The sequence below is a fragment of the Diabrotica undecimpunctata genome, chromosome 10 (genome assembly GCF_040954645.1).
Source record: "Diabrotica undecimpunctata isolate CICGRU chromosome 10, icDiaUnde3, whole genome shotgun sequence".
Classification (NCBI taxonomy): Eukaryota; Metazoa; Arthropoda; class Insecta; order Coleoptera; family Chrysomelidae; genus Diabrotica; species Diabrotica undecimpunctata.
In genome coordinates, this window is record NC_092812.1 from 44,159,401 (window position 1) to 44,184,194 (window position 24,794).

Genomic DNA, 24,794 nt, shown 5'->3' on the forward strand with positions numbered 1-24,794 from the left:
CTTAATACCCGGTATTTTTTAACACAGATCTAATACACCAGAAATAAGTAAATTGGTAAGTTAGAAAATTAAATGACGGAATTAGACTATGTAACGACATTATTTCTGTTATATTAATCATAATCCAGCAAAAACTTAATTTTTTCCATTTTGTTAAAGTGGTTATCTACTTTCCTTCTTACTGATATAAGTTTGAAAGATAATGGATAACCAATAAAATAAATGACGTCCTGACAAAATTGAGGTTATTATTTATTATATTTATACGTCACTGTATATAAGCATATCATAGTATAATAATAATCTCTATTCTGCTGCAAAAATACTCACCTGCACCTGATTATTTAAATAAACATAGTTATAGTGAATATGGATAATTAATCTATAATTTAAAATGTAGAGAGAGATCTTTGTAAAACAGAATTTAAATTATTAACCTTGAAGTTTGAACCTAAAAGAATTTAAAGAATAGTGAGTTTTATTTGTAAGAATAGGAAAAAGTAAAGTAAGTCAAAAACCTAACTTTTTAATTATTTTTAATACATTTATCTATGAGTGTTATTATATCATTTTGTTCTAGTGTAATTTTGATTGGATTAGGTGATTTGCATTAGTAAAGAATAACTAGGAAATATATTTCTTTTATTATTATTATTCATCTTTTAAATATTATATCTATTTTATCTACTAGATAAGAATGAATTAAATAAAACCTGTAGAACCTGATGTGGGATCTGTAAAGTATTTAAATAAACGATCTGTAAAGTAAAATCAAGGAGTTGTTGGAGTTGCAATTAACTATCAATAATAATATTTCTACAGAAATAATATTAGTATTTAAGGCTTCAACTCTAATAAAAACTAATTTGAAGACGGAGTAGAACTAATAAATAAATATATAGTGGAAAATTATGCTCAGTAACAGTAGTTAATTGACCAGAAGATTTTGTTCACTTAACAGGTTTCTTTACTACTTTTATCTTGTAGAGTATATTTTTAACATACAGAAAACAAATTAAATTATAAGTGTAATACTGTTTTTTTTGTTTTTAGAAATGACTGCCAAAGCTGCTCAAGCAATAGTATTAACATTGGTTGGATGTATGCTAAACAATGTTTTTCTTGAATATATTATCAAGTGAGTAGAAAATGTAATATTTATTTGAAATACATTTAAACAATTTATTATTTGAGATTATCAGGAGTGGTATATCAATATTTATAATATTCGCCAAATCTCAAAAGTTATGCAACTCATCCACAGTCTTTCCCACTTTAAGTCCAAGAAAAACATGCTACCACACAATGTAAAAAATGGACAGTCAATATAATACTGCCAGTATTTTACTTCTCAAGAAGTGCTGTAATTTAACACTTCTTTGGGATTTTGGAGAAGAATGAACAAATATTTAGTTATCAGCAAACTTATTGTATAATAGTGGAGCTAAAAACAATCAATGAAACGATGTATTTATGGAAAGGTACACTTTACATGAATCATTAGCAGAACAATTGCAAATAGATGAAGACTATATCATGGATGTCAGATAAAAAGATGTTTACAAGTTTTCATATAAGCTCGCAGAGGGATAATATGAAGAGGATTAAACAAAGCAGAAACAGAAGCACTATAAGAGTAGATGTGAATTCTTTGTATTGTAACACAACAAATGAGGGACAATGTTTGAGGCACACAAAATGAACAAGACTGTGCTGCTCAGAATTGGAAGAGATGTGGGTGTGGTTCTTTGGACCATTCTTACTAAACAGCACATAAACAGAAGAAAAATTGAAAAGAAGAAAAATTAGGACATTATCGCTACTAGAGCTAAATCAGAAATATTGAATATACAATACAAACAAATATCATAAATAATAATTTGCCAAAAAGGGCACTACTTTGTCTTTTCTTTGAGAGACAAAGAAAACTTTTTAAAACCAAAATACATATATAACAAAATAACAGTCAATCACACCTATAGAATTTTTCATATAAAAATCAGTGCATGTCATTCAAGATTTACTATGTCAGAACCACACAGTGTTGCCAAAACATCAGAATAGTTAATAAGCCAGTCTAGTTTGAACCTTCGTGTTGGAAACAAGCATTGAAGAAGTACTTGTGTATAATTATCTTATCTTTTTGTAATTAGTACCTATAATTAGTATAAGCCATTTGTTATCAAGAAAGTTAAAAACAACCAAAAAAGTGATTGTGTTCAATGTTATTATAATTATCCAACAAGTAACTAATACAAATTTAATTACTACATTTATTAACATAAATATAAATAAAATAGTCCGGTATATTAACAAAATATGCCGGAATGTCTTAACAATTCCTAGTTGTAATTAGTGGAAAACTATGGATCACCAACTAGATAACCAAGAACCAACTAGTTATCAATGCATTGAGGACATAAATCCAGCCATTAGAAAATCCTGCCTAGCCCGCACTCCTCCACCTGGAAGAAATCGAAAAGACAGTTACAACTCTCTAGATGAACAGAAAAAATTTAAAATACGCAACAACGATCTACAAACAAAATTATCAAACTTTCAAATAGAGAAACCACAAAAAAATCTCACAGATGCAGAAGAGGTAAAAAGTGGTAGTGAATGGGTATCAGTCCACCACAAGAAACGTCAACGCAACGATGATAGTCCTGAATTGAAAAACACCAAACAAGCTACACTCAAAGATTATTGGCTAAGTAAAACTGTTCCTACATCTAACAGATACGAGGCACTTGAAAATGATAAACCTAATGAAGAGGATGAAATGCTGGAAGAAAAAAAAAGATGAACAGCCACCACCTATATTTATCCAAAATGTTGAGTGTATCAAACCATTACAGGAATTACTACAGCAGATAACTCCAGGTAAATATACTTTAAAATGTCTTGCTAACAACCAAATTAAAGTTCAAGCTGACTCACCCAAAAACTATTCATTAATTGTAAAATCTTTAGTAGAAAAAAATACTCAGTACCATACATACCAACTGAAACAAAACCGTGGATTCCGAGTTGTTATACGTAATTTACATCCTTCAACAGATCCAGATGACATTAAAAAAGCGTTGCTAGCGCACGGACATACAGCACTGAACATCTCCAACATTAAGCAAAGAGGCACAAAGAAAGATCTGCCACTATTTAATATAGAACTGGCTCTCCAAAGTAACAATAAAGATATATATAATATTACAAAATTACTAAACTCTATTGTCACAGTTGAGCCACCGCATGCGAAAAGGGAACTACCCCAATGCCAAAGATGTCAAAATTTTGGCCACACCCACAATTATTGCCACAGGAGTCCGCGCTGTGTAAAATGTGTGGGCGATCACCTATCATCTCAATGCCCAAAACCAAAAAATATATAAGATGTTCAATGTGTAAATTGTCTAGAAAATCATCCTGCCAGCTATAAGGGATGCTCAATATACAAAGAGCTACAGAAAAAAAAATTTCCAACGAAAAAAACGCAAGTCAACCACCTCGTGCAGAATTTCCTTCAAGTACTCAACCAACTACAAGCTATGCGAAAATTGTTGCAGGAAGAGATAATAGAAATACATCTACCATAGATGAGACTTCTCATATAATAGAAACAACAACTCCTCAACATATACAAAATAATCTAGAACTACTAGTTCATAAGTTAATGGAAAGAATGGATAAGATGTTTGATCTCATAATTTCTCTGATATCTAAGCTTAACCTTCAACACTAAACTAAAGATGTGCTGTTGGAATGCCAATGGATTAACCACTCATTTCCACGAAGTTAAAGCATTTATCTACAATCATAATCTAGATGTTATGTTTATTTCCGAAGCACACATGACTAATAAGAGCCATTTCCATATTCCCAAATATTCAACCTATGTAACTCAACATACATTAGGAAAAGCCCACGGAGGTACGGCAATTATTATAAGAAATAACATTAAGCATCATGAAACAAATAAAATTAGTAAAGTTAACATCCAAGCCACATCAGTGTCGGTCGAAGATTCACAAGGCTCGATTATTCTATCTGCTGTTTACTGTCCACCGAATAAAATAATTAAAACGCTGATCATTTTACTGAATACTTTAAGATGCTAGGACACCGTTTCATTTCTGCTGGAGATTATAATGCCAAACATCATAAATGGAGTTCCAGAATCGTAACCTCACGTGGACGAGAATTATTAAAAAGTATTAATGAGAATCATTTAATTCCTTTCTCTACTGGAGAGCCTACGTATTGGCCTACTGATAGACAAAAAATTCCTGATATTATTGATTTTGCTATAGTAAAAGGAATATCACATACTTACCTCCAAATTTCTCCTTCATTTGACCTCTCATCAGATCATTCCCCTTTCTTCATAGATCTACAAAGCCAAATTCATAACTGTTCTAAACATTTAACACTCTCTAATAAAAGAACAAACTGGAACAGATATAGAGAAGAACTAAAAACATCCATCAATCTAAACTTGCCTCTTAAAAGTGATAGTGACATAGAAAATGCAGTTGCTCGCTTAACTACAGTTATTCAGTAAGCTGCTTGGACGTCCACCTCAGAAATTTATTACAAAGACAACTCCGAGTCCTATCCCGCACACATAAATACACTCATATTGGAAAAAAGAAAACTGCGAAAGATATGGCAGCTTACTAGGCATCCAGAAGATAAAACAAATCTGAATAGAGCTTGCAGACTACTCAAAAGAAAACTGATCCAACATAAAGACAGTGGAATCAACAAATATTTAAAGAACCTCTCACCTGCAGATGATACAAACTATTCGCTGTGGAAACTAACAAAAAGACTTAAACACAACGAATAAATAAATATGCCAATCAGGAAACAAAATGGCACTTGGGCTAAAACTGACACAGATAAAGTATATACTTTTGCAAATCATCTATGCGAGGTATTTCAACCGCATCAGAGGGAAGTCTCAGTTGAAGAAGAACAAGCTATCCATGAAGTTGTAAATGCACCATATCAAATGGCTCCACCTATTAAACCTGTTAAGAAATTCGAAATCAAAGAAATAATTGATAATCTGGAAATTAAAAAGTCACCTGGATATGACTTAATATCTAGTTTAGTACTAAAAAATCTACCCAACGAAGGCGTAAGTTTAATTACTTATATATTTAATTCAATATTAAAATTATTTTCCACTCCAATGGAAAGTTGCTCAAATTGTTCTGATTCCAAAACCTAATAAGGATCACACGGAAGTATCTTCATACCGCCCTATTAGCTTGTTGCCTATTATATTCAAAGTATTTGAACGGCTTTTTCTGAGAAGACTGGAGCTTATTTTATATGACAGTAATATTTTACCGAATTATCAGTTTGGGTTTAGGAAAAACATAGTACTATCGAGCAAATTCATAGGGTGGTAAAGACTATCAGAAATTCGCTTGAACAAAAAAATTACTGTACTGCTGCATTTCTAGATGTAGGTCTTATCTCCAAAATTAAATCTATATTTCCTCATCCCATAAGTTCACTTTTAAGATCCTACCTGACAGATCGATTCTTTCAAGTCAAAAGAGGTGGGGAAATCACTAACCTGTTTCCAATTTGTTCCGGAGTTCCACAAGGAAGCATACTAGGACCCACCCTCTACTTAATATACACATCAGATCCCCCAACGACGACCAATACAACAATCGCTACATATGCCGATGACACAGTTATCATGGCTTCAAATTCTACAGCAGCTGAAGCAGCCCAGGTATTACAAAATCACCTACTTAAACTAGAGAGCTGGCTTAAGCTGTGGCGTGTCCAAGTTAACAGTTTAAAATCAACACAAATAACGTTTACTTTAAAAAAAAAGGTGTCGCGCCACCAGTTTCTATAAATAAAACTCCACTACCAGTTAATACCGTCGTTAAATACTTAGGAAACCATTTGCATAGCAAACTAAATTGGGGCATCCACATCTGGAAGAAACGCCTTCAACTCAGCTTAATCTACAGGAAAATGTATTGGTACATGAGTCGTAAATCAAATCTTAGCCTGGAGAATAAACTTCTGATATATAAATGAATTTTAAAACCGGTATGGCAATATGCAGCACAAATCTGGGGTACAGCAAGTAATACCAACATACAAAAACTTCAACGTTTTCAATCGAAAGTACTGCGCCAGATCTGTAATGCCCCTTGGTATATCACGAACCACAGATTACACCACGATTTACAGCTACCAACAGTTTGCGAAGCAATATCTGCTGTAAACTCTGTATACAAGAACAGACTATCCTGCCATTCAAATCCGCTAGCCACGGATCTGCTCAACATTTCACACGTAAGAAGATTAAAACGACCAGACCCTTTGGACCTCTAGTAAATCAGGAAAAATAGAGCATAGTGTCATGATGCGGTGAAAAGTGTTTTCTAAATATTTCCTTAATTTGTGTTTCTAGCCTTGTAATTCTCATATGAGTGTCAGTGATGTTTACCTGTACAAACTCTGTTTGTTAAGTGAAAGTTTAAACTAATTGATTATCATAGATTATATTTATATTATATTTTACCTGAGTGCTCGCCACTGGGCAGCTTCCCACTATGTTATTGTACATAAATCATACATATTGCTTATTGTTTATAATGAGACAGATTGCAATAAACATTGGATGTTAAAAAAAAAAAAAAAAAAAAAAAAAAAAAAAAAAAAAAAAAAAAAAAAAAAAAAAAAAATAGTTAATAAGTGAGGAATTTTTAAAATGTCAACTTTTTGAGAATACTTGTAGTCAGTTGGATTTTTAAAATGAAGAAAATAATCACATTTTCAAAATTCCTTTTTTTTTCACTTTTCAATAATGTGGAATACAAGATACATTTAATTCATAATATTATAAAAGATGACATAAAACTGTATAATTTTAAATACATTTTAAGACTCAACTAGTGAGGCACTAAATAAATCAATAATTGTTATTATGTAATATCGCATCTAAATTAGGGAGAATTCAGTGTGACATTCTGTTTTAGATTAGACCCAGGAGCAGGACATTTGATAACATTATGCCAGTTCTTATTTATTGCTGTACATGGACTCATTTTTACCTCAAAGTTTGGAACAGTTAAGCCCAAAATTCCATTAAGTGGTTATATGACGTTAGTGGTATTATTCTTCACTACAAGTGTGGTGAACAACTGGGCATTTGCTTTTAATATTCCTGTGCCATTGCATATGATCTTTAGAGCAGTAAGTCATGCAAAATTTCAAAAAGTATTTCAATATATAGGGTGTAAAATATTGGAAAGATTGAATTGCACTATTTAAACTTACAGTTTCCAAAACTATTTTTTCATTGTTTTTCAAATACTTTTGACTTTAAACACAAAAGCAGTTTATATTTGAAAACTAGAACTAGACAACCTACAATTTATAGAAAAACAAATGAAGCAAAAAAATTAAAATAAGAGATCCAGCATCAGGTCAAATACTACTGACTCAGACAACAAACAACTTCCTTATAGTACAAGATCCCACTGCAAGTTCACTTCGTTCATAATGTAGTTAATCAAACCCACATTTTTAAATATGTTTTAGAAGAGGAGAATATATTGAATATAGGTTGCCAAACAAAAAGTGGCCCCAAATAGTTTTAATTCAATTAATGGTAATTTGGTAAAAATGGTAAATTGGAGGTCAGGCCATGGAGTCTACATTGTAAAAAAAATGACGTGCACCCTATCGTTCATTCTATGGCATGCTGGACGAGTCATACAGTCTGTAGTCAACACCCCGAGATATGAGCGGCAACACAAAGTGTATTAATACTCATATGCTTATGAAACACACCTGGCACATTCTAAGGGCCTTCACATTTTACTGTATTAACTTGCCTTGAGTGAAATGTCATTAATCTTTCCTATCAGCCTCTCTTGGCTAACTCTTGTTTCTTTCGACCCCGAATGACTATTAGATTTCCGAGGGCAGACGGGTCACTATATTCCTTTCTACTATGTACTCTTCACATGAAGACCACAAAGGCTATGAAGGTAGATACGAAAAATCGAAACGAGTTCAGCGGAAGTGGCAGCCCGGCTTTTAGCCATAGTATAGAAGCAAAGAGACCGAATGACTGCCGGCATAAGTAGTTTCTTCCTACTAGCCAACATCTTGGGGTGAACGAGTTGGTAGGAGTAAGGGCAACACCTTGTCCTAGAGGAGAGAAATTATTTTAGCAGACATGAAATTCAAACTAAAGAAAATAAAAATAGCCACCAAAACAACTAGAATTAATCTATGAAGGATAAAAGAAGTTGATCTCTGCCAACAAATCAAACAACAAATGCAAGGAAGTCCGGAAAGTAGAAAAACAAGGACAAATTAACACTACAGAAAAATGGAGAGAGTTAGAGAAAATTCTGAGGAACATCATACAACAACAACCAGAGGGGGATACATCCTTTTAAAGCAAACAATGGATAACACAAGAAATAAAGTCATTGCTATCGGAAAGCAGGAAATACAAGAATAAAAACGAACAACAATACAAAAATTTTAAATCAAAGAAGCGAATTAATGAAGGCATATCAATTAACGGAACACTAGTGAATAATCTCAGATAAGCAGATGATACAATAGTCCTTGCGGACAGTGGAGAGGGACTGCAAATTTTGGTTGATCGTACTATGTAGTACTGTGAGAGGTATGGAATGGTTCTGAACACTAATCGAAACAATCTAAGTTCAAGGAAAAGCTTTAGAGAAAGTACCCAGATACAATTACTTGGGATGTGAGCGAAATGTGGCTATATAGGCGTATTCTAAAAATTCCTTGGACTGCAAATTCTCAAACGAAGAAGTGTTAAGGCGAGTTGGACATGGCAAAAAGCTTATGAACACAACAAACACAACATCGTATCTGAGCCACATATTTCGAAACGATAAATACTCGCTTCTGCACATCATCATGCAAGGAAGAGTAGAGGGAAGAAAAGGATTGGGAAGAAAGAATAAATCTTGGCTGAGGAATAACAGAGATTGAACTAACGTTTAAAGAAGTGATCGCCAACCTTCGTTAAAAGACGGCACAATAAGAGGAAGAAGAGCTAAATGAACAATGGGGCCGCACCCTCGAAATAAAACGACGCATTGAGATAGCCAGAAGGGCTTTCAATAAGATGAAAGCCGTATTATGCAATGGAAAACTGGAATTAGAAATTAGAACTAAAGTATTGAGATGCTACGTAATCTCTGCCCTTCTATATGGGGTTGAAGCCTGGTCAATTACGGACGCAACTGAAAAACGACTTGCCAGCTTTGAGATGTGGTGTTATCGAAGAATGTGGAAAGTATCATGGACAAAACACGTAACATACACGGAAACATTAAGAAAGATGAAAAAATAAAAAGATATACTCAACACTATAAAGGAAAAAAAAATGAGCTACTTTGGTAACATACTAAGAAATGAAAAATATGAGTTGATGCGATTGATTATACAAAGGAAAGTGAAAGGAAAAAGAGGACCGGGGAAAAGGCGCACGTCCGTGGTTGAAACATTTAAAGCAATGAAGTGAAAAACAATAATAGAACTCTTCAGAACTGCTGCAGACAGAGTAAAATGGACCGTGATAATCGCCAATGTCCTTAAAGGATAATTAGGACGAAGAAGAAGAAGAATGGTGATTAATTTTTGAACAAAAATTTTATTTCAATAATTTATTTTTTAAATAAAATACGCTGCTCATGAAGTATATGCATGTTTTTTTAATACGCTGCTTATGGCGTGTATGTATGTTTTTTTATATCAAATTAAAGCTATTATTTTAATATGATATAAGTTTGCCTGAGAAAAGATGATCGCAAATTAGAGGTTGACATGGCTAGTGTCTCACTCCGCTGGTTTGACAAGGCTAGTGTCAGTTTTTAAAGCATTTATCGATAGACAGTGTTAATAATATAAATATTATAAACATAATTAAAAATACACTTTTTCATTTTTCTAAAAAGCAAACTTTATTTGAATCAACGTAATAACGGTATAACGAGCTTTAAAACTTGTTCAGAATAATATGACATTCCCCATCCTTGTCAAACCAGTGTCGTTGCGCGCTAACTATATTTTACTTTATCTTCGATACCCCGCGTTTTTAACAGCTGACAACCCTAATTTGCGACCATTTTTTCTCAGGCAACCTTATATTATCATATTAAAAAATAGCTTTAATTTGTTATAAAAAAACATGCATATACGTCATGAGCAGCGTATTTTATTAAAAAAATAAATTAACGAAATAAAATTTTTGTTAAAAAATTAATGACCATTGCATTAAAACTATTTGCGGCCACTTTTTGACTGGCAACCTGTTATCAATGTATTCTCCTATTCTTAAATTTATGTAAACATGTGAGTTTGATTAACTACATTATGAATGTGGTGATCTATCAATTGGGATCATAGACTATTATGATATAAACTGATATCAAAATTAACTTTTTTTAATGACATAAAATATATATCTTGATCTATAAACTTTTTCCAAAGAAATTTTTTTATATTTTTAATAGGGATGTTCACAAATTTTTAAATATAGTTAAATTCAATTAAGTTCAATAGATTATAAAATATATAAAAATATAGTAAACATGAAATTGTTTAAAAATATATATTTTTTAAGATAAATCAATTTTTAATTTTAATTTTGATGGAGGCTAGAAAAACGGCTCCTCGCAGCGAGGCTACGGTGTGTGACGTCAGCTGTCGTATTGACAACTTGTTGTGTATACGTATTTACGAAGTGTAACCAGTTCTTTAAGTATTTATACAGTGATAATGAAGCCAAATAAGTGGTGTTTGCTACAAAGAGAGAGAAAAACTAGAAAAGGCAGTTATTATGCAAGTTAGAAAAAAAAAATAAATGCAAATATCTGTACCTCGAAAGGAATCAACACTGTGTTCACTTTTAAAACTTTACAGGAGAGCAGTTTTAAACTTTTTTTAACCAAAAAGTATTATTGCTGCAGCTCTTTATTAATATATTGAAACAATATTTTACTAGAACATTCTGTTTATTGTTATTTACATAATACATTTGTTATAATTAAAAACAAATTTGTTCCTGTGTTTTTTAACCCTTTTAACGGACATGGTGTTGTATTCATCTAATAAAGTTATTGTACTGTAAGAATTAGTATGGGGTATTCAATAACAACTACAATCCTATTTGACTTTTACTGACAAAATTTATTTAACCATACAATTTACCTTTACAAATACAAATATGTATGGAAAAATGGCATTTTAGGTACAAACCCCTCAGTCATCCTCAAGTAAGTCTCCTTCTGGATAGTCTTGCAAATCTTTTGGCAATGTAAGGTGTCGCCTTCGAAACCTAACAAGGTCAATTTCCTGGTTTTCGTCATGAAAAATACTTTTTAAAAACATAGTTCCAATGCTGTTTTGTTTAACTTGCAGTTAAACACAGTTTGACAGAAGAACTTGTTGTTTGTTAATGTCTCTTTTCTATTAATCAAAGGCGGATTTTAAGATGTTTTGACATCATACAAAGACCTTAAATTTTTAAATTCTTCTGGTTCCATAGTATGTACGGTATATTTCATTGAGGTTTATCTGACTAACGGCTGCCAGTCCCAGGGCGTGTAAATAGAAATGTTAAGTTTTTTCTCTTTCGCTCTATCAGCGCATGGATAGTGTCCGCCTCCATGTGGGTATTACTCTTTAGTAGAAACTTCTGGATGATAATTTTTTACTTTTTTAAACAAGTATTAATGCTAACATTTTTATTCTGGCCGTAACATTTGTAAGACCGTAGTATGATTTCTTCGATGTTACTGTCAGGAATGACGGTATCTGCCCATTTTAGTAATGCAGATCTTATTTCATTTCCACTACGAATAGTTTATCAGAACTTTTCTCTATATCAGACTGATCTTCGTTATCACAACTCAAGGCATCTCTAATAATTTGCTCTTCATTTAAAACATCATTGCTTGGTGTATTATTTGATTCTGAAATTAAACAAGGCGTATAATATTGGTTGTAAAATATTTAATAATATTGCTAGTCTAAGGTTGGTATTAAATCACTACATTATCCTTTTGAGGTTATGTTTTTTAATAATTTAAAAATAATGAGCAAAAAGGTAGCTTACCTGTAAATGCAGTAGAAGAATTCGCAGAACTTTTTAGTAGGTACTTCAAGAATCTTTCTCCTACGAGAATTATGGTTCATTGTTCTGATTATTAGTAACAAACCACTGTAAACACACCATAAATAGCAAAAGTATTATTATTAGATCACTAACAGTCTACCTCTCATCATAGAGATATGTGCGGCAGAAATTCACATGCGTAGATGGACAAAACATTAAGTCCACATGGTGTTTTATCCCTCTAAGTAAAAATGGACTTGGTGTTCTTTTAAAGGTCACTTTCTTTATCAGCAAATGGTTTAGGACCTAGTGCTCTATTCCTTTAAATAAAGTTATAAAAGTTAATTATTAGTCTGTAAAATTGTCAAAATTGAAAAAATGGACATATTGTTGTAGAATATCCCTCAGAGGTACAGATATAAAAACCTGTGGTTTGACAATTTTATGTGAATATGGTGTTAAATTGTTTGGAACTGTAATAATAATCTTCTCAGAATTGTTTTTAGATGTATTTAGACACCCAGGAACAAAACACCACTTAATTGGCTTCATTATCAGTGATTAAATATTTAAAGAACTGGTCACACTTCGTAAATACGTATACAAAACAAGTTGTCGATACGACTGCTGACGTCACACACCGTAGCCTCGCTGCGAGGAGCCGTTTTCTAGCCTCCATCAGAATTGAAATTAAAAATTGATTTATCTTAAGAAATATATATTTTTAAACAATTTTATGTTTGCTATGTTTTTATATATGTTATAACCTATTGAATTTAACAATATTTAAAAATTAGTGAACATCCCTATTGTTTTATAAGTAGACTACAAGATCTTGGTTTTATTTTACAGGGTTCACTAATTGCAAACATGATAATGGGTATTATTGTTTTGAAGAAGAAATACACACTAGAAAAATATGTATCAGTACTTTTAATTACCTTGGGTATTATCATTTGCACCATTTACTCAAGTACAGAGAAACCAAAGGTAAGTAAAAATTTTTTACATCATTTCTGCCAATTCATGTTTTCACTTATAAACACGGAATTGATAATAAATACTACATAACCTAACCTGTATATAGGATTATCTGATTTCTTTAATTTTAAAGAAAATAAATTGGTCCAACACATGTTTAAGTTCTTTTAGTTTTTTTTTTCTGAAGCTGTTTGATGTTAAATTCAGTCATACTGTAGCCAATCAGCTTATTGTACTTCTTCCATTTATGTATCCTTCTTGCCTAGGTTTTAATGTTAACGACTACTTACGTACCGACGACTTTATGTGCCCCCTGAAGCATGGTGGTAGCTCAGCTAAATTAGAAATTGAAAAATTTCTGGTGTCTCTGTCAGGAATCGAACTCGGGCCGACCCGCTTGGTAAACCAGTACTAGAGTTGTTTGTCAGTAATGTAATCAAATCTTATTTGGCTGTATGTGGTATTTTTAAAATTTCTGAAGCATTCTTAATAAAAAGTCCTGGTTAGTAACGCGGTCGGTATAGGATACCTTCAGTATTCGACGGTAAAGGCACATTTCGAATATATAGATGCCTTAGATGAAGAAAACTAATCCTTTTTAAATATAATTTTTTGGGAAAAACCCTTTATCCGTTTAAATTGACAAATTTAAACTGATTTAGACTGATTCAAGGATTAAATTTAATTCCTGTTGTCAAATGAGATTTAATGGATTTAATGGCATGGGATTAGAAAAAGAGTCGTCTATTCTTCGTTCACAAATTGTTGAGAGCACGAAATATGCCTCAAACTCATAAAACGGTCGTAAATCTTAGGCGTTCCTAAGGTGTTTATTCATTAAATAATAATATAATGTTTTAATACTGTTATATATAATATTGATAATATTTTAATACTAATATATTTAGCAAAAAAACAATTAAAACTTTCACGACTAATGTTGGTTATTATATTATATTAATAAAAATAAGAATTTAACCATTAACAATTTTGTAAATAAGAATACCTTATCTCTTTGGATATTTCAATACTAATCTTCGCGTTTAATCACTTTACTAGAAAACCTGGAATTCATATCCGAAGGTACTATTCGTTGCAAGATAATTAAGATGGAATTCCCCAGATTTTTAATAATATAATTATATTCGAAACTTAACTTGAAAGGGTGAAGTTATTACGAACGAAAACAATTTTTTTGTTTAGTACGTTTTTGATCGCATGTAATTTACGGCTCGTCGGTGTTTCCGCGTCTACGGCAGTATTTAGCGTCCCAAATATTTCTTTTGCGAATTATATGCAGTGCGTGAGTGATTTTTTATTCCATATACCTACGAACATATACGTACCTTTCGCTCGTGCTCGTTTTGTTGGATTGTTTGTGATGGCTTCATCATCAAGTTTTACACCGGTACTGTTGCGTACAGTCAGTAAGTCTGTCTATTCACCAAGAGAGAAGACTATTGTCCTGAATGTTCACGATGCTCTGGTTTCTCAGAATCCCACAAACACTGTTCGCAACATAGTCGAAAGTTGTGCCAACATGACTGGCGTAGGAGAGTCAACTTTATATAGGTTCCTATCAGAAAGAAAAAAACACGGTATAGCTAATCCAAACACAAACGAACACTTACAGAGAGGGAAAAAGCCTATTGAAATTGATGAATTTGCCAAAAATGGTATTCGAAGGAAAATTCATGGATTTTTTTTCAAAAAAGAAATACCAAACCTAAACAAAATTTTACAAGAAGTTAGAGACGACCCGGATTTGCCTCATATCGGACGAACTAAATTGTGGCAAGTTTTAAAAGAATTAAATTTCCGGTGGGAGAAATCAGACCGAAAATCACTTTTGATTGACCGGGAGGAGAAGATGATGTTGGAGAAGAAATTATCTAAGATTCATACGAAAATTCCGGGCTGAAGAAAGGCCCATCTTCTACCAGGATGAAACGTGGGTAAACTCAGGTCATACTCTAAAAAAAAATTGGTCAGATAAAAATATATTAAGCTCCGGGCAAGCCTTTATGGAAGGTTGGTCTACTGGTATCTCTCCACCTTCTGGTAAAGGCAGTAGATTAATAATTTCTCACATTGGCAGTGAAAAGGGATTTGTTAAGCATGGTTTGTTGGAATTTCATTCCAAAAGCACAAAAGACTATCACGATGAGATGACAGCTGATGTTTTCGAAGAGTATTTTGAGCAAATGATTGAACACATACCACCAAATTCAATTATAGTATTAGATAATGCACCTTATCATTCACGACTAGTACAAAGACTTCTAACGAATGCATGGAAGAAACAGGATATTCTTGACTGGCTGCGGAATAAGTATCTGCCTTACGAAGATGGAATAGTAAAAGCAGAACTTTTAAAAATTGAACGGCAGCACAAATCTAAGTTCAAGAAATACGTAGTTGACAAAATGGCGGAAAGGCGAAACATCACAGTCTTTAGACTTCCACCCTACCACTGCGAAATAAATCCAATTGAAATCATTTGGGCACAAATGAAAAGTTATGTGGCTAGAAAAAATACGTCATATAAAATACAAGTTGTACGTGAATTGTTATACGAGTCTTTATAACATATTACAAAACAAAACTGGAAAGGGGGTATTAAAGGGGAAAGGCGCAAAATGTCGCCTGTCAAAATGTTCAATGTGTTTTAAATATATCCATTTTTTTTTTCAAATCCTGAGAAAACTAAAAAGCATTTTTGAAAAATTTAAAAGCAGAATGAAATATTTTTTAGAATAAATAAAAAGTTTCTTTTGCATGCAATATTTTCAATTAAAAATTATACTACATTTTCTCTTTTATTTTCACCCCTGTTACATAACATATTAAAATAAACACTGTAGAAGTTTTCAGGGACTTTCTGCCCTGAGTAATAATGTAATCTTTCATTCTGCGTTTAAATTTTTCAAAAATATTTATTAGTTTTCTCCGGATTCGAAAATAATGGATACATTTAAAACACATTGGAAATTTTGCCAGGCGACATTTGGCGCCTTTTTCCTTAATTAAATAAATGTATCTTTTACAAATGGCAAGAAACTTTTTATTTTTGAATAAAATAAATAAGTTTTATTAAAAAATACAATTTATATAAGTACAATTTAAAAAATATATTTATTTAGTTCAAATAAATGTTTCAATCATATACTCTACGACACTGGTCGTTCATATCTAACCATTCAAAATACCCCCGTAATAGGATTATAAGGTATTGTATTCCTTCAGATATAAGGTGGGTTAGTCGAAAACGTCTTAAACCGTCAGTTTTAGGTTGGTTTTTACTATTATATCGTATTACCTATCCTCTCTGTATTTCAGTTTTCTAATTAGGGTTAAACTTGTAGTGAGCTATCAACAAATTGTGAACCGGGTATAGTAACTTTTAGCACAGGTAAAACAGAATTACTTAAACAATTCTTAGTACGAAACAGTACTAGTAATAAATTGTTAACCTTAACTGAATATTTATTTTTATAAAATATAGAAAAATGTTTACATAAAATCATATAAAAAAATGTTATAAAAATGTTTATAATTTTGATTTATGATGTTTTTCATTTGTAGTAAATAGTTGTGTGCGTTGTTAATTACATTTTTTTCATGCCTTTGAATGTTGACGTTTTTTTGTTAATTTGGTTGGGATCGGTTTATTGGGGTTTTAGAAGAATGTGGACCTACTATTATGTTTTGAATTTGTTGTTAGGATAGTTGTGTATCTTTTTGTTGGGGGTTTGCTAAATGCGATGCTTCGAGACTTTTTTCTTTTTACTTTTTTCCAGTCAGTTGTCCTCTATTTCCAGTTCTTCTTCCAAGATCGAGCTTACACTGATTTCGTAAGACATTTCAGCTTCATATTTGTATTTTTCCTTACTGTTTCTATCATTTTACTATCACTAAATAACTTTAAATCAATTTTTAACTATTAGCGTTAGCTAATTAGAGAGCGGTCCGATATACGTACTTTTTCTATGGATATCAACTGATTACTGCAAAATGAACTAAAATAAGAAAATTATTATGGCTATTATATTATGGCTCTATCTAAAATATCTCCAGAAAATTAAGCTACCTGAACATTTTAGGTATGTGCAGACTGTGAATTAGGTGTAGAGACTCATTCAGATGCAGTAGCAGATCATTTCTTCTGGTGGATCATTGGAATAATTCTGCTAACAGGAGCTTTACTACTATCAGCAGGAATGGGTATTTTCCAAGAGGGACTGTATCAGAAATATGACAAACATCCAGAAGAAGCTCTTTTCTACACGGTAAGTTAAATTCAAATATCATTTTTCTATTTAGAAACTTAATTTTAATAATTATATTGTAGCCATATGATTTATGTTTGTGGCTTTTTTTAGTTTTTAATACTGTGAGTCTCTTATCTTTTTTCTTTTGTTGCTCTTTTATTTGTCAATTTTTGTGTTGTTTTTCAGTCACATTCATTATTTGTTCATGGGTAATTCCACTTCAAATATTGAGTGTTGATTAGGTGACCCCTCTCGATGTGGCTTACATTTACAGGCGTATTCTATACTACAAGATGATTATTTACCAATATCTATCAATAATCTATGATTATTTCCCAAATTTCAGCCTTCTAGGTCCAAAATAGCGGTCTATGTATATAATTAATTCAATTTTTTCCAAGAAACATTTTTTTCCCACATTTCTCACTTTTTCTTGCATAGCCAGCTTTAGATGATCAAAAAAATATCCAGAAATACATTTTTGATGTAACGTCGTCCACTGAACACGATCCCCCGTGTTTTTTTTTATTATATAATGGCTTTGGCTTAGCCAATTAGCCAGACTATTTATGGTGAGTAAGTTAATTTATATTTTTTGTATACAATAAATTTACTGACATATTACATTATAAACAGTTATTATGTTAACAAACCTTTTTCTCCTAAATCCAAACATTAATAATTTTTTGTTTATTCTTTTTTTTTTTAGTTTTATTTTCTATTTTTACGGGATTTTTTTTTATTCTTCTTCTTTTCATATCATACATTTACAATTTTTGATTTTATTACCAAATCTATTTTAATCCAAATTTACAGAGAGTTATGTGTTAAGTTAATATAAATGTACAGGAAGTTTGGAAAATACTTGAAAACCTGAAGAACAAAAAAGCAGCAGGTAAAGACGGGATACCAAACGAGTTACTAAAATATTGTGGAGCAGCAATGACACAACAATTAAAAACATTAATTAATAACATTATAAAACACAATAAAATACCGGAAGAATGGAGAACGAGCGAACTAATTCTACTATTTAAAAAAGGAGATAAAAAACAGCCAGAAAACTACAGAGGTATAAAGTTGTTAAATACTACGCTAAAACTTACAACTAAAATTTTACAAGTGCTAATAAATCAGAGGATAAGTTTAAGATGTACAACAGTATTCGTTATAAAACAAATTACTGAGAAATCAGTAGAGTAATAGACGAGCATTTCTGTGTTCTGATTGACCTAAAAAAAGCGTTTGGCAGAGTAAGATTCAAAGATGTAATCCATCTTCTGTATAATAGAGAAGTTCCGCTAAGTATTATAAAAACTATCGATAACATCTACCAAAACAACAAAATGGAAGTCAGAATAGATGGACAACTTACAGAACCTATAGAAATAGGCAGCGGAATAAAACAAGGAGATTCATTGAGCCCCATGCTCTTCAATTTGATCATGGTTGAAATCATCATGAAACCGTTGTTGTTGAACGGTTGAAACCGTTAACATAGGAAGAGGATACAGAATGGGAAAGAAATCAAAATACTCTGTTACGCAGACGACGCAATATTGATAGCCCAAGATGAAGATAGTTTGTAAAGACTGGTCCACAGATTTAACATAAGAGCAAAAGAATTTAATGTGACAATCTCATCTCAGAAAACTAAAACAATAGTAGTCAGTAAAGAACCAACCAGTTGTAAAATAGAAATTGATGGCATCAGTATTGAACAAGTAATGGAAATAAAATACCTGGGAATTGCACTGTCTAGCTATGGAGACCTGGACAAAGAAGTGAGAGATCAAGTGCAAAAAGCAAATAGACTGGCAGGATGCCTTAATAACACTATATGGCGAAACAGACACATTAACACTGAGATGAAATCAAGAATTTATAAAGCCAGTGTAAGACCAATAATGACATAAGCCTTAGAAACAAGACCCGACACAGCCACAATGCAAAGGCTGCTGGAAACGGCAGAGATGAGAGTACTGAGAAGAATTACAGGAAACCCGCTGAGAGATCGAAAAAGAAGTGAAGACATTAGAAGAAAATGTAACGTACAGTGTATAAATGAATGGACACAAAATAGAAAAAAAGAATGGAATAACCACATAAGCAGAATGGAGGAGACCCGTATTGCCAAAATAGCAAGAGATAAGTCACCAATCGGCAGAAGTATCGGACGACCGCGCAAAAGATGGAGTAACAACCTTCCATAGAGGTATTAATCCGCCAATGAACAAGCAGAATTGCTTATAAATAGGAAGAAGAAGAATACTATTCTGTCTTCACCTGGAGCTTTTTTATTTTGCATAGTACTCATTACGTTTCTTATTTCACCCTCTGTTATATCTGGTACATCTTCAGATCCAACATATTTTTCAGTGTTTTTCGTCTTTACCTGGTGTTGGAGTTAAACGATTAATATGCATCTCTGTAAAATCTTCGCCATTGCGCTATTTTTGGCGATGTTACAATTTGGAAAAAATTAATTTATTTACTTTTTCGAGATTTTCCTATTTTTCCAGGAGGTGAACGTGGACCAGTTCTCATTATTTTCTCGAGCCATCCCAGTTTAAAAGAAAATGAATACTGTAGTTCCATTCTAAAAAAAAACGGAATTATCCCCCCCTCTCTATTTATCGTGGCGATATTTTACGGGTACGAGCACTTGAACGGGTTATCACTTTTTACACCTTCTCTATATCTGCCATCTATAAATTGGATTATAATACGGGAAAAAAATTATTTGGAAAAAATTTACCAACATAGAGCAATCTATTAGACCCAAAAGGTTGAAATTTGGTAAATTATCATATTTTATAGCATATAATATGTCTGTAAAATTTAAGTCAAATCGAGTTTTTTAGTCAAAAAGGTATTTTGTAAGTAGTATGTTTGAAAAAGAGTAACCCTTATATTTTTTAGCTTATAATTTAGTCAATATTTTTTAAATCTACTTGTTGTTCTTTTTTTTTAGCATTTGTATCCTCTGCCTGGATTCCTCATTTATTCTTCAAGCCTGATAGAGCACATTGACATAGCAAATAAAAGTGACGTGATAAATATTCCTGTAGTGAATTTTGCAGTACCAGTACTATGGGCATTGCTATTTTTAAATGTAGTCACTCAATTTGTCTGTATCAGCAATGTGTATGTCCTAACCTCAGAATGCGCCTCCCTGACTGTGACATTAGTAATTACTTTAAGAAAATTCTTTTCTTTAGTGTTTTCAATTATATACTTCCAAAATCCCTTCACCATTGTCCACTGGATCGGTACTATTATGGTATTTACGGGTACTTTAATGTTTTCGGAAACGCATTACAAAATTAAAAACCTGTTGGTTTCTCCTGACCAAGACAAAATAAAAAAGAAGAATTAAAAATGACATTGTAAGAAAATTTAATTTAATTTATTCTTTTTTTTTGTGTATAATACAACTTAGAAATGTTCCTCCTCCCTTCAAATTTCCTACTTCCCTTTTGTACTTATTTGTTAATAGAATATCTTTTAATATCTTAATTGTTGAAGTTGTCTTAACCCTGGATTGCTACACTTATTTTCTGAACTCAATCTACCACATGGGGTACAGTCGTACTCCAAATAAAATCGACCTAAAAGTATTTATACAGTAGTCCCTCGACATAGGAGTGTAATTCGTTCCGTAATCTTGCTCTTATGTCAAATTGCTCGTATGTCAAAGCAATTTTCCCCATTGAAATTAACTGAAATGTCATTAATCCGTTCCAGTCTCAAAAAAAAACGTTAGTTATTTTTGTTAAGTGTTTTTAAATAAGAAAAATGTATTTAAAAGAAGAAACATTTATTTATAAGTAACAAAAAATATATACGGATTCTGTAGTCATAAGAAAAGTGAAGTGCTTACGGAAGCGCTTAATATTCGTCAGTGGTCTTCGCTTTTTTCGTCACACTTTGCTCATTTTCATCTGCAGATCGTTTAAAAAAACTGTCCAAGGAGGTTGTTTCTTCCTCCCTTTCAGAATATTGCGGAAATGTGTTAAGCAAGTTTCGTTGAACAACACCGATGCACGACCAGTTGTAAATTTTTCGGGGTGATTTTTATCCACGAACTCTGCAACTTTCTCCCACATTTCCAGGATCTCCTTTATATCTCTTGTAGAGACAACGTCTTCCAATTCTGGCTCCTCAAAACTAATTTTTCGTTGAGCCACCGTATGCTGCTGCGAATGTAGTTTGCCTAATTCCTCGGTTGTCAGCTTCTGAGACTGTTCCTCGACAAGTTCGTTCACATCTCTTTCATCCACCTCCAGACCCATGGATTTTCCAAGAGAAACAATCTCATTTACCACTGACACTTCGGGTTCCAGTCCTTCGCCAGGCCCCTTCATCTACAGCCTTAGGCCACAGCTTCTTCCATGCAGAGGTTAAGGTCCTTGTTGTAACACCTAGCCAGGCCTGCTCAAAAATTTTTAGGCATATTACTATCTTAAAGTGGTCCTTCCAGAACTCTCGAAGGGTAAGGTTTGTGTTCTTAAAATTAGATATCACTTACTGATCCATGGGCTGCAAGATAGGAGTGGTGTTGGGTGGTAGGTAAAGAATCTTTATAAACTTGAACTCTTGGAGTAAATCATCTTCGAGATTTGGTGGGTGAGAAGAGGCATTATCGAGGACAAGAAGGATTTGCATGGGTAGGTTGTTTTGCTGTAGATATTTTTTAACAGAAGGGGCAAACACTATGTTTATCCACTCCACAAAGAATTTCCTGGTAGCCCGCGCCTTTGGATTTGAAATTTGTCACGCTATGTGACTTAAAGGCTCTGGGATTTTCTGAATGGGACACTAGAAGAGGTTTGATTTTACAGTCGCCACTCGCATTGGCGCAAAGTAGTAGAGTTAATCTATCTCTCATAGGTTTGTGACCTGGCATCGTTTCTCCTCTGCCGTTATGTAAGTCCTATTTGGCATCTTTTTCCAGAAAAGCCCTGTCTCGTCACAGTTGAAGACTTGCTGGGGGATGTATCCTTAACTGGGCTACAGGAATATCACGTGGTGTGGGCGTACCTCAGCGTCAAATTCAAAAGCTGTTTTAGCATCATAGCATATCACAAGATTAATTCAATATTTGTCGGGTTTGGAAGATATGTAAATTTTGAATAGACATCGACCGTGTAAACTAACCAACTGTTTAACAATTATTACTTCAAGTGTACTCTGAAGGCACATATAGGGTAGGACAAACTCTACAAGTTTGTCTGTATCTCTTCTTTGAGCTCTGATGTCTTTATCGTCGAATCGGAGGCAGTTTACTAAAAATCGAAATCGTGCTTCTGGCATTGTCGCCCGATATAATGATATGCCAGTGTCTTTATTAAAAAGTTCTTTGGTAAATACTTCATTCATCTTCATTACTCTAGCATAATAAAATATTCCAAAAAGAACCTGTATTTCTACATTGTTGGTGTCTTTGGTATAGGAAGCAAGTATATCAGCATTGATTGCTTAGTTATGTTTTTTCCCATATTTTAATCTTTGAATTTTGATTTCTTTGTTGGTATATTCGATGATTAGATTCAAATTTTCTTTAGTGAAACATAATTGCCGTGATTATATTCATGATTTCATTTGCCTTGACTCGTTTCTATTGCCAGATAAATGTAGAATTAGATTTGTTTAGGTGTACGACGAACTTTTGCACCAGACCATTTGAATTGATTTTTACCTTTTAGTGAGGTGGGGACTTTCAAAATTTTGAACTTATTTTGGTTTGCAAGCTGTCTGTGCCAATCATCTTCGGAATCATCATCTGATTCGTTAGAGACCAATTGTAGAGTATCTTGCGACTGAGCAGAAAATTGGTGTAGAAACTGAATCCGTTTGATTGTCGTCACATTTAGATATCTCTTTCTGCTCTTAGTCCATCCTAAAATCTGGTATAATAATATCTACCTATTCAGTCTCATCTTGAGAATCTTTTGAATCAGGATCATAAAATATATGATGTATTTCGTCAGCAATGTCGCCGGAATTTGTCAGGTCAAAACACTTGTTTGTGAGAAGCCAATACCAATATCACACATAACTGCCGTCACGAAGGATGAAACTACTTAGGCGCATATGACCGCAGCTCTAACTATTGTTGTTGTAACTTTCAAACAAAGTTGGGGTACAAGCGTACCCCAGGTAGCATTCCAGGGTTAATTTTTTTAATATTAAGCAAAATAAATTTTGCAGTTTTTGTTTCTGCACATTTTATTAATTTTCTATCTTTGTTCATGAAGTTTTTCTTTATTTTACCTTGGTTTATTCAGCATTTGCATTCTTTATAGAACCAATTTTAGTCTTAATAGTGTCTATTCATGATTTTATTGAATTTTTAACCGTTTTTATAGTTTGTTACTTTTTAATGATGTTATTTATTGCCTTTCAGTTTCGCCTATTTAGTACTCTTTCTAATAATATTCATATTCATTATATAATTTTTGCTTAGCTGAAGAAGCCATCAAATGTGTTTTTAAAGCACTTTCTTTCAATTACTAGCCACCTTATAAACTATTTGAACTGTAAAATTGAGGTTCATGTAATAATTTTTAAGTTGTATAACAAAGTTTTTAAATATATTACACTCTATTCCCTCCTGTAAACAAAGCAACTTGATAATCAAACCAAAAAAGGTTCCGTTCTGCACTAGTGGTATTTGTTGTTATAAAATATAACTTAGTATTGTATAACAAATAAGTTAATATGTTGTTTTTTCTACTGTTCCTCTATTTGTTATTTAAAATGTGTTAAATAAATTTGTTTTACAAAAAATATTTGTTACATTTTATATATACCAAAAAATATCCAAAGCTCAAGCTAGCCTAACCTATAGTTAGATTACGTGATATTGGTAGCAAATTTGAGATGATTTGTATATTTGCCAAAGAAGACGTTTAGGGGCGTTTACCAATGAACATAAAATCCATGAAAATTAGATGAGAAACAAATAGACTTTTAAAGGGATTTGTCCTTGCTGGAACTAAAACCGCCGTAATGATTTCAAGAATTCAATGTGCTGAATTTAAGAATTCTAATTAACACTGCACTTTTTTAACGTGTTGTTGTTAGCATCTTTTCATCATTATCAACAAAACAAAATGCAAGGAATGCTAAAAAAATAGTTTATTTTATTGCAAACTAAACATTTCCCGTTACTTACTGCAATATAAGGTAATTTTGTTAAGAGATACACTGTCAGATGGCACTGGAATGTTTTGGTGCGAATTTATAAGCAAATGTTAAGGCGGGTACACATATGCGAGCCGAACGGTATACGTACAGTACGCGTACAGATCCTTGAAAAATATTCTACATCGTACTAATCGCATACTTATCTCGATCCATGGAAAGCGACAAACCAACAACGA

The 24,794-nt window shown here is 32.5% G+C and overlaps 1 protein-coding gene across 3 annotated transcripts; it reads left to right on the forward strand.

Annotated features, from left to right (window-relative positions):
• The first annotated feature begins 249 nt into the window (after window positions 1-249).
• LOC140451870 (UDP-xylose and UDP-N-acetylglucosamine transporter-like) lies at window positions 250-24,200 on the forward strand. Of its 3 annotated transcripts, none has more exons than XM_072545792.1 (6): window positions 250-505; window positions 1,054-1,138; window positions 7,017-7,233; window positions 13,007-13,144; window positions 17,239-17,424; window positions 20,381-24,200. In XM_072545792.1, exons 2-6 carry the CDS (start codon window positions 1,056-1,058, stop codon window positions 20,783-20,785), a joined length of 1,029 nt encoding a protein of 342 aa, XP_072401893.1. In that variant the 5' UTR covers window positions 250-505; window positions 1,054-1,055; the 3' UTR covers window positions 20,786-24,200. The 3 variants fall into 3 exon arrangements, with proteins under 3 accessions (XP_072401893.1, XP_072401892.1, XP_072401894.1); XM_072545791.1 differs by lacking the exon at window positions 250-505 and adding an exon at window positions 537-600; XM_072545793.1 differs by lacking the exon at window positions 250-505 and adding an exon at window positions 727-961.
• Window positions 24,201-24,794: the final 594 nt, after the last annotated feature.